This window comes from Cyprinodon variegatus, unplaced genomic scaffold (genome assembly GCF_000732505.1).
Source record: "Cyprinodon variegatus isolate N-32 unplaced genomic scaffold, C_variegatus-1.0 Scaffold99, whole genome shotgun sequence".
In the NCBI taxonomy this organism is placed as follows: domain Eukaryota; kingdom Metazoa; phylum Chordata; class Actinopteri; order Cyprinodontiformes; family Cyprinodontidae; genus Cyprinodon; species Cyprinodon variegatus.
In genome coordinates this window covers 453,268-464,554 of record NW_015150552.1, presented here as the reverse complement: position 1 = coordinate 464,554, position 11,287 = coordinate 453,268, and the positions used below count along the sequence as shown (strand labels likewise).

At 37.1% G+C, this 11,287-nt stretch overlaps 1 protein-coding gene across 1 annotated transcript in view; it reads right to left on the bottom strand.

The window, feature by feature from the left end:
• LOC107084418 (A disintegrin and metalloproteinase with thrombospondin motifs 16-like) overlaps positions 1-10,370 on the bottom strand; it is a 65,722-nt gene extending 55,352 nt beyond the window's left edge. The window contains exons 1-3 of the mRNA XM_015374241.1: positions 9,887-10,370; positions 9,660-9,747; positions 5,678-6,036 (exon numbers count right to left, since the gene is read on the bottom strand). Coding sequence (XP_015229727.1) covers positions 5,678-6,036; positions 9,660-9,747; positions 9,887-9,973 — 534 coding nt within the window. The 5' untranslated portion in view covers positions 9,974-10,370. The remainder of the gene's footprint in view (positions 1-5,677; positions 6,037-9,659; positions 9,748-9,886) is intronic.
• Between the last annotated feature and the right edge of the window lie 917 nt (positions 10,371-11,287).

Genomic DNA, 11,287 nt, shown 5'->3' with positions numbered 1-11,287 from the left:
GAATTGATACCACTGATTGGCCCCCACGCTCGCCTGACCTAAATCCAATAGAACACCTCTGGGACATCCGACGCCGCCAGGTTGCACTTCAGACTGTTCAGGAGCTCAGTGATGCCCTGGTCCAGATCTGGGAGGAGATACCCAAGGACACCATCCGTGGTCTCATTGGGAGCATGCCCCGACGTTGTCAGGCATGCATACATGCACATGGGGGCCATACAAATTACTGAATACCATTTTGAGTTGCAGCAATGAAATTTCAGCAAAATGGACTAGCCTGCTGCATCATATTTTCACTGTAATTTTTGGAGTGTCTTTGAATTCAGCCCTCTGTAGGTTGATCATTTTCATTTTCATCAAATGATGTGGCATCCTTTTGTTCCTAACACATTACCCAGACCATATCAGTATAAATAAACAGCATGATTTTTCTCCCCATTGGGATCTGATGTGTTTTCAAAGTTTTCCTTTCATTTTTTTGAGCAGTGTATACTGTATGATGTTTCGATTCCAAGATATAAATATGAGTGTAAAAAGTGTTACAACTAGCCCCGGTCTCCCCTACTTCTAACATAAAAAAATTAAAAAAACAAACACAATTGAACTGATTCAGTTTATTTAACTTGCAAATACAGTCCAGTGTCACTACATAACATGATTCTATGCTGTTTGTATGCCCAATACTGGCCACTATGTCAGGAGATTAGGTCACACTGATCCTAGTTCTATAGCAAGAGTCATCAGATTACATGTAGTCTTCCACTAGGTGCAAATAGCTGTCATAAAAAGCTGAAACACTTCTTGGGAGGGCGCAAACAGCTGGGCTCTTGGAGTCAAGACTCACAGAGGCAAGCTGCAACAGGAATGGGGGTGGGCGGGTAAGAAAACTATAACGGAAAGAAAGAGGGGGCATTCATTGCTTTACAAGGTGCACCTTAATGTTCAGTAAGAGTATTTTCTATTTAGTTCTCCAAATAATTGGGGATTTCCATCAGGACCCGACTCTTATCCACCCAAAATCAATCTTTCCATCACTGGAGAACCAAAGATTGATTTTCACACACGATAAAACTAGTAACACCTTTCTTCATTAATGGCATGCAAAAAACTGAAGATAGCAACATGTCAAGACCACACCATTCACTTTTCAAAGCTATGTCTGATCAGCAGAGCATCCCTCATATAATCCTGGAAATCCCAAAGGTGGGACAAGTGTGCAGCATGAAATTACCACTCCTACTCTACCAGCCTTAAGGCAAAAACTACACCAGTAATTAAGCAGAGGAAGGGGGAAAAGTTGTGTTTCCATGTGTGAAAGAATCAACCGAATAAGACAAAGAGGAATTAGAAAGAATACTAATAATGGAATATATATATATATATATATATATATATATATATATACACACACACACAGAGAGAGACCCAATAATGCCAATTTGATATTTGACTAAGATGTAAACATGCACTCAGCAAGATTTCTGAGAAATTTTTCAATTTTTTGCTCAACACCATCAACAAAAAAACTAAACCTTGCGTGTTACAGTGGCTGTGCATCAGCACTTGGATATAAACGTCTTAATTCCACAATTATTCTAGTTTTGGACACTAGGATGCCTTTGTCTGATTAAATGTTTTTATTCCACAATGTGACACCATCTTTATAAAAACCTTGACTCTCAGCTAGTCACTATTTAGGGGTTTGCAGGACGATTACTTTAGACACCTAAATATTTATATACTTACAAATGGTTGGAAAATGGCTCTTTTCACCTTTGAGGGAAGGATTCCCATGTTTTTTTTTTTTAGTTTTACAAGAGAACAACAATGTCTTCTGAGCATTGAGATAACCCTGTATCTCTCCAACTCCAATAAATTCAGACAAATAAGGATCTGTCATGAAATGTATGAAACTATATGGATGGTGGATAGTAAGGTTAGCTAGACTGGGTCATGGTCAAGACAAAAATAACCATGCAAAATAAAAAGGTAATTGCTTGCCCCCCCCCTTGGATTTCTAGATAAAAAGTATCTATAATGATTAATTGGTTATTCACAGCTTCATGTTTCAAGAATGTTAGACCAATAAAAAAAAAAAAAAAAAGACTTGGGGCCATCAAGAAACAGTCTGAGCTATTTTCACCTTAGCCCATCCAAATGTATTAAATTCTAAAGTCGTTAGATAAGGTGTAGCCAAACAAAGGGAAAACAAGTGTTGTAACCAATTCCCTTGATTCATCTGTATGAAATGAATACAGAACTGCTGACATCAGCTGCAGTGCTGCGAATCTTTGCTCTCACTTCAGGCATAAATAATTACAATTTTGACTTGAATCACTAAACTAAAATAAATTGTATGATAATTTTCTTATTCACTGAGATGAAACTGTATTGCAGTTGCCCACCATGCTAAAAAACAAACAAAATGACCATCTTTTTGGACTATTGCCTAGACAGCAATCTGCTGTCATAATATAGCCACAACTTTCCCCATAACTGTGGTAAATGATTAAATGGAAATAAATGAATTTCACATAAAATAAACCAATCATTATAAATACAGCACACCTATACGTTAAAACATGGTCAAACAACATTACTAACATCAAAATATAGGAGATAGGAGAAGTTTAAATAGCTTAATGATTAACATTTATCTGACGACCAGTTGGGATTAGTGAAAATGATGTTATGAGAAAAAAAACACAAAAATGGGTCAGAGCTTGGAATGTGACATTTGGGCATCTTGGGGATTACGTGCCTATCTTTATATTTCCCCTGAAGCATTAATATCTTTGATTACAGATAAATATCAGTCTCTAAGTCACAGCAGAAAAAGTCCCTGTCCCTTTGGATGCAATTTCCCAGTTAGTCCTGGTCAACATCCACCGTGAGAACCACTTTTACAGGCACTGCACTCCTTTATGACTAAATCTTTCTATTTAGAAAGCAGATATGCTCTTACGGATTAACAACTGTCCCCTTGAGATGTGCCATTCGAAACCTTTAGATTCAGACACAGTTCTCAGACACAGTGGTGGTTTGTATAAAATCTAAACAATACTAGCCTGAATCAGGGTTTTTATTACAACAGTCAGGCCAGGGTGAAAATCAAAAGATATAATTTCAAGACATGCTCTTTATTAAAACTAACAAAATATTATGCATGTGACTTTAAGACAGAGCGGATCGTTTTCTTAATGGCTTTGTTCGTTTTGTTGATATGAGCTTAGAGCGTTTGGATAATGTTTGGAGTCTTACAGTGTGGGAGGCATCTAGCTTACCTTGTGTCATACTTTAGTATTAAAGTCTTTTGTAAAAGAAAAGCAAACAACACCAAAGCCACAGTTGGAACTGGCCAAGTTTTTGTGCAGAACAACAAAGTTCATTATAATGGCTTAAGTGATTATTAAAAGCATACCTTTAAAAATAAAGTTTTAGTTATTTTCCACAGATTTTACCCCTTGTGAAATTCTATTTATGGACAAACATTCTTTTTTTTTTATATCTATACTGTGCATCTAAGATGCATCTCCACTGCCTAAAATACCATGTCTGGTTAGCATTTTTTTTTCCACAAATAAAATCAATTTTTCTTTTCTTTCTTCATTGCATATCATTTCACTGAATTTAGAAACAGTACAATGCATAAAGAAAGAATAAAGAATTTTGTACACACTGCAGAAAAGGGATGTTTCAAAGAGAAATATCATCAATGAGAATTTAGTTTAAATAAAACCAGATGCACTCTTTCTAACATCATCTAGACAGACTTTCCTCTCTACCAATGCTGTATAAAAACACTTTACAGAAACAAAAACAAAATGGTGACATTAACAAAGGACTTAAGATAAATCTCCACAATTCTGTAAAGCAGCTCTGCTGTCTCATCCTGTAAAAAACGTAAGTCTTATTTGTGATTTCATATTTTTCAGACAAACCTAAATAAAGGATCACACAGCTTTCCTTAATCTGTAGGCTTTAGCATGACAAGCCCTGACACATTGTGCTTACATTATCACATTATCAAGACCAGTCAGGTTTATTTGGCTCCCAAGCTCCTGATTATCTTTGGTTCATGGACTGTGATTAAAGCGTTCAATGATGAATGTAATGCTTCCAAAGCCTAAACTAAAACAAGATTGTCCCCGTGATATACTTTCTTTTCCACTCTCCTCCTTATTTGTCAAAAAGAAAATCCATTATCCACTATAAAAATCTTGTTACCTATGAAACCATTCCCCAGTCTGTTACATGACAACCACAAACATAAATTCATTACTTTTATTTGTATCTCATATGATTGACCAACACAAAGTTACACGTGATTGTGAAGCGAAAAGAAATATATACACAGACTCTTGATCCTTTTAAAATAAAAGCCTGAAAATGCGTCTGGCATCTGCATCCGACTCATAGACCTCTAAATAAACTCATGTGTAACCAATTGCTTGGAGAACACACCTAGATAGATTCCACATGTGTGTAATTTAATCAGCCCAGAAAAACAGATGTTTTCTGAAGGTCTTACAGTTTTGCTAAAGAACAGAGAACAAGCAGTTCTATTAATAATAACTCATAGAACACATCAGACAGGTCAGGGATACATTTTTGGAGAAGTTTCAACGGAATTAGGTTAGAAATACAGAATCTAAGCTTTGAACATCTAACAGACAGTGGAGACATTGTGAAACAACTGCAAACCTAAAAGTTCATGGTTGTCCACTTAGAGTGACAATGCCAGCCAAGGAGGACAATAGCCAGAGACACAGTTAGGAGGTTCATGGTAACCTAAAGAAGGCTGCTATTAGTCATGTCCTTCATAAAATTTACCATATTAAAAGATTGGTAAGAATAAATCTGTAATTGAAAGAAATCCATCTGAAATCAGTGTTGCTGCCTGCAATGGTACATGTAGGGGGCAGAGCAAACATAAGAAGGTGCTCTGCCCAAAAGGTAACAAAAAGCTTTTTTTTATATACATACAAACTGTGATAAAACAAAATGCACTCTACATCATCCTGAAAACACCATTTTCACTTTGGAACATATTGGTTGGACCATTATAATGTGGGTATGCTGTTCCTCCTCAGTACCAGAGAAATCATTGAGGGTTGATAGGAAAAGACCCTTAAGTTAGAAAGATGTCATTCGGGTAACAGAACCTGCTAGAGGTCAACCAAAGACCTGAGTTTAACCTCCTTTCTAGAGAACAATCCCAAATCTACAGCTAAACATTATTGTTTATATGACAGCTGATGTCCAGGTTCTAAAATTGTTCTTAATCTTATTGACAATCTGTAGGAGACTTAAAAATTACAGGCAACCTGACAATACGATTTAATGGTCTCTGTTTAGTCTTTCATACTTTGAGACAGTTTTCAAGGAAGAATTAACAAACCTATTCTTCAGTTGTGCAGTGCTAATAAAGATATACACTCAAATACTTGCAGCTTCAATTGCTCTGAAAGGTGATTCTACAAAGCATTTAATCAGATTACCTGGATGTTAGATATCTATTAGAAAAACTTCAGAGTTTAGAACATTCATTTTCTTCCACCTGACTTTAATGTCTTACTCTGTTTTGGTTCATCATGTGAAATTCTTCTGCAAAGCCTAGTATAATCTCCTTTCTTAGCTTTAGCTGACACTGAATTGTGTGCATGTTCAGACTCACCATCCCCAAGCATGTGGACAGTGCCACTGAGGAGTTGACCCTTGACCTCAGTGACCCCTGGTAAAAGCAGTGGTCGTCTTGGTGGTAAGCCCTCAGGCTCTTTGTGCCGTTTCTTCCCAGGACCTGGACAGTGAAGCCAGGTGCGATTAGGCTTTGTGAAGCCTCTCTCAGCTCCATGTGGAAATCCTGGCCCAATCCCCTGAGCTGGAAGTGGACTGTTTCACTGGTGAGGCCAGCGTCTGAAGGGTGCGCATCGGAAGTCGGGGATCTACGCCGTCTTCTACGCTTATGATGTGCGACTTCATGAGAGATGTACACACCTTGGTGGTTAACCTCATAGGGGGCTACTATTTCATATTCTAGATAGGAAATAACGGAGGACAGGAACAAAATAGAAAGAAAAAATTATAAATATTTCATTTTCTACAACAATGCATTAAATACTGAATCACAGAGAGAGAATGTAACCTAAAGAGTTAATAGGCCATTTCCATTAGTCATATCAACTAAGCATAAATAGTGAAGGGGAACTTGAATTTAAAACAATCAGATGTTGTATTGCTGTTAAAATTCTCATGAATCTAAACAGTTGTTACCTTTTTTGTGAAATAATATTAGAACAGTACATTCAAATAAGCTTTTGAAAATCCTGTAAATCTTAGACATTGCTTTGGAGAGAGCAATTTAATATATATATATATATATTTTTTTTTAAGGTGCTGCAGGTTATTCCAATGAACCCTGTTAGATTCAGCTATACATTTATGGTAATATTTTCACAACATTGTGTATTAGAATTAGTTTTGTGGTAGATATTCTCATCTGGCTATCTCAACCAGTTCTTTCTTGATTGTTTCTAAAATATAGATAATCTTTCTTTTAGAGTTACATTCAAACAAGAATTAGAAATTCACTCTTGCAACTATAGTAGATTATTAAACTCGAGCAACAAACAAGTCAAATTCATGAACCTTAATGTTTCACAAGTAATGTGTTATTACCAGTTCTTTTTTCTAAAGATATCACAGCATCTTTACTATTTTATTTTAGTTAAATTTCCTATTCAGGTTTAGATTTGCTTTTTTTATGACCAACTAATTAGATGGAATAGTATTTAACGTAAAAGTACGGTGTAAATACATTTTTTTTTTGGATCATTACCTCTCTGGATGGTTACTTTTTGTTTCAGAGTGCTAACATTAGTCAGTGTATGAAGGGGTTTTCAGTGTTAAGATCCAAGTAAATCTACCTTCTGTTGTTTTTCAAATGTTTCACAATTCTTCGCAAAGTTTTAGTAGTTTGGCATTTAGCTTAATTACTAATTTTCAAATCCATAAAACTGAGAAGCAAGATTTTAAAAACAAGCTGTAAACTAAGTTAACCAGGTCTTACAATATAAGATGAAGCAAAAAGCCTTTTGATATTGTTTGGAGATTACTATACAAATCAATAGCTGCTTCTGTTAGATGAATAATATTATTTGAAGAAGATTCTATTCAACGTACTCTGCAATAATCTGCCATTGCAGTAAAACAATTGTACTTTGTAAGACTTCTTGAACTCACATAAATTCTCAAAATAAAATATAATAATATTTTCTTGGTAAACATTACATATACAAATCTTCTACTAAGTCTGCATTTAGTTGAACTTACCAAAACAAACTGGACATTTCTATAGCCGTACTTATCTTGAATTAAGAAAAGCCATTATTTTCCATTCCTTTTTTACATCCTTCTTGACCTTACTCGTATATTTCTTTCTGGCAGGGTCAAGACATAATTACAAGTAAAAGCTTGCTTTTCCAAAAAAGACTATTCGGTAGAGAGTGAGTTATATTACATGTAGTGTTTTACTGCATTCTCAGGCCATATAACTGCAGGTCATACAGCAGCATGGTGGCAGGTCACATGTCTGGCCTCCCAAAACTGTTCTACACACAATAGTGCTTTGGCAAGAGAAACTAATGGACAGATCTAGAGTTGACAATCACTTAGTTAAAGCATTAGCAGCACCAAATACAACTGCTTCATTGTTAATGATAGCAGCAAATTGCATTGTAAACGGCCTAGGTGTGCCTACCCCCATACAGTATGTATCCTCATTTTGCATTGTTGCAACTAGTTATTTCTTAAGTGCATCAATGTATGTTATATGTATTTCATCCGACAGTCCTGAACAAAATAATGCAAACATTAGATGTGAAAATGAAAGAATGTGTTGTTTTAAATACTATCCCACAAAAACAAAGAAATTTATTACTCAAAAGAGTTGTGTGCATTTGCACTCTGCAGGCTTTAAAAAACATAACAAAAAGTCTTAAAAAATGTTGCATTCAGAAATCCACTCATGAAAATCATTAAGAGTGAGGAATACTTCAAAAATGGTGATGGATAATGTTACAAAATTTACAGCAGGTTTATGTTTAAAAGCTATTTTGGGAGTTAGGGCCAGTTTGTGGCAGTGTGCAGAGTGAGCCGTTTCAAAGATAATTAAATATAGCCCATAGACATGGATTGACACTGCAGACTTGTAGACGGTGTGTCATCAGAAGCAGCGAGTCTGTCTGTGGTTTGAACTTTGTGACGTGTTGGATTTTCAAGCAGACATAAAGTCACTGCCCATAGACTGAAATACATACACACTCAATTACACAGGCATTTATATTCTTGCTCTGCATAGATTGTATTAGTTTCTTAAAGATGGCTGGTTCCGATAAAAGGCTTTCATTAGGTCTTTAAATATTAACCCTAAGGATTAATCCGTAAGTTTGAAGATAAATATTTCCATCAGATATCAGGAAGACAAACATGTAGGCTAAAATGATCTTCTCTAAGTTACAGCATTGGAACCATCAGCAAAGAGACACATATGCACATAGAAATGCAGACATTCAGCGTTGAAGTTAATAGTCCCACTCTAAGTTGGGAAAAAAAAAAAAAAGAAGAAACCCCAGCTGCACTGACCCGTGTCTGACAATATACAAACAAAGAGTCTGCGGGAAAAGTGCACACAGGCCCCCCCACACACAGTTTGTCTGCTGACATCTGCTGAACTGAGACAAGGTCTTGAAGTTGTTAGTTTGTTGGTTTAGATGATCCTGGTGGCCATTAGCACTGATAAAACAGCACTCTGACTTAAAAGTCAACATTAGTCTAAGCACTGAGATTTTATACTTCACAAAACTCAACCTTTTCAGTGTCAAATATCTTGTCGAGGTTAAGATCAGTGCACGAATAATTAAAATACCAACCCATGCATGATCAGAAAGTGGAGGAACACATTTAAAAAGGTAAATATTTATACTTTCACCAAACTCCACAATTTATGCTTGTCATGACAGCAACAGCTCAATTTAGAAGGCTATAACAACCAAAGAAATTAATATTTCAACAGTGAAATACAAATATAAAACAAACAAATCTGTAAAATGCTATTACTTAGTTATTGTGTTAAACCTTAAATCGAGGATAATATCATCCAAACATGTTACAGAAACAGGAAAAGAAAACTATTCAGTTGGTTTTCTCTTCTGATGTTGTTTAGTCTTTATACTGTACATTAATGATTAGCTAATCAGGAACCACTTAACTCCTTAAAAACTTTGTTTTTATACTTAGACTACTTCATAGGTGATCCTATTCCACTGTTGTGTAGTACTTAAGCCCATTTTTTGGTCATTTCCACCCCTTTTCCATTAACTTCAACTTTAGATTGTAACCATGTTCCTGAATAGAATAAGTTATGCATCAATTATCAGCAGCTTCTATTTTGTGTCAGGTGATGTGTCGCCTCCTTGTGGTGAAGAGAGGAACCACACCACACAGGTGAGCGTAGACCAAGAGAAACACGCTGTGGGAAAACTTTCTTAGATTTGGAAGGTGCAAAAATTATGCTTTCAAGATAAAACAGTAGGCTTTATTCAGCCTTATATTTTGTAGGATAGAAACAGACATTTAACTGCGCTTAACACTTAGCATACCTGTGTTTTGAGGTAAATTGAGCGAGTGAAGAACCTCAGAGGGACCTTGATTTTGAGCGCTGTCTTCACTATTTATCACAAACACGCTCTGCAAGGAAGAGAAAAGAAAGAAAGAAAGGGTTTCCCCCCGGAAATGCTAATGGGCAGTAACATGATGAATTAATAAGATCTGCAAACATGTGCGAACGTGCGCAAAGGATATAATTAACCTTTTACAAGAGACTTACTTTGCACGGTGTAAGAAAGCAGATGAGACAAAAAATCAACCACGGCGTCCGATTTAGTTTTGCAGAAAAGGAGTGCAACAATGCCATCTCTGTAGATCACTATAAAAAATAAAAAAAAAACTGCTCAGGTTTATCTGCAGCTCGAGCAGAAAAAAAACTTAGGAGCGGCTGCAGAAGATTGGTTGATCAACCAGTTTTAGATGCGGTCTTCTTCAGGTGAAGTTCATTAAATTTCCAGCGCAGCTCCCAGATGCATGAAAGTGCATGAACTCAGGTCCTCTCCCCCTCCTTCAGTCATGTTTCCTTTTCACCCAACAGCAATCATTCCCCCTGCCGCTCTCTGTCTTTTCCAGTGACCCCTGCGGACCACTTTGACTCTTGGTCAAATCATGTGATTATCATAAATAGGCCTTGGTTCTTATTGGCAAAAGCAAACTTCTGTGAGAGTCGCACTGAGCTCTTCCCTCAGTGAAGTCTGCCGAGAGGCAGCTCTGACTGCAGCAGTGAGTTCAGAGGAGTGGGGGGGGATAACTAGACTCCAGCTTGCAGCCAATCACATGTGACACCTGTGTTTGTATCGATCTCCCTTCTAATTATAGTCAAGCATGACTCACAGATTGTCAAACTGAAATAGAAACTCATATACCTCATGTGATTAATGAACATTTTTTTATTCTGTTTATTAACCCATTCTCTCTATTAACCCATACGAAAAAAAAATATATGCATGCAGGGGCGGAGCTAGATGGGGGGCCAGGGGTGCCCATGGCCACCATTAGCCAATCATTGGCCACCCCTACCATTTTCCCCCCTCTCATACAGATGGTGGCAACAGTAAAGGCTGTTTTATACTTCAAAACTAGCTTGTCTGCGTAGGTGTTGCGGGGAACGCAAAGACGTCCCTGCCCCCCTAAGCAGACACTGCTGCTGCACCCCTCCCCCTCCAAGGTTTTAGTGACCGCAGTCAGTGCCGCAGACAGGAGGCCGGCTTGTTTTGTTTGTATGAGTGCAATTGCGGAAAACAACTTGTGAAGTTGGACCAGCTAGAAGAGCAAGGTGCGCGAGAACACTGTGACCCTTTTTCCATCTGGATCCCCGCTGTTTTTGGGCCTCATGTCCCTCCGTTGCCCCCACTTCCTCACCGCATCGGCCATATCTAGACCCACAGCATATAGCGCAGACCACGCTTAAAATTGAGCATCAAGCAAAACTGTCTGCGTCAAGCTCACTGCGACACACTGCTGCAGACGTATAACCAGCTCTTAATATTCTCAAGTGGAATATTCAAAACATTTACATTTTTGTGGTTAATTATAAACATCAACTTACTAACATCAAAGAAGACAAGTGCAGAATTCATGCTCTTTTCAGAGCTAGATTTTGTGTTTTATGGTGTAAAGA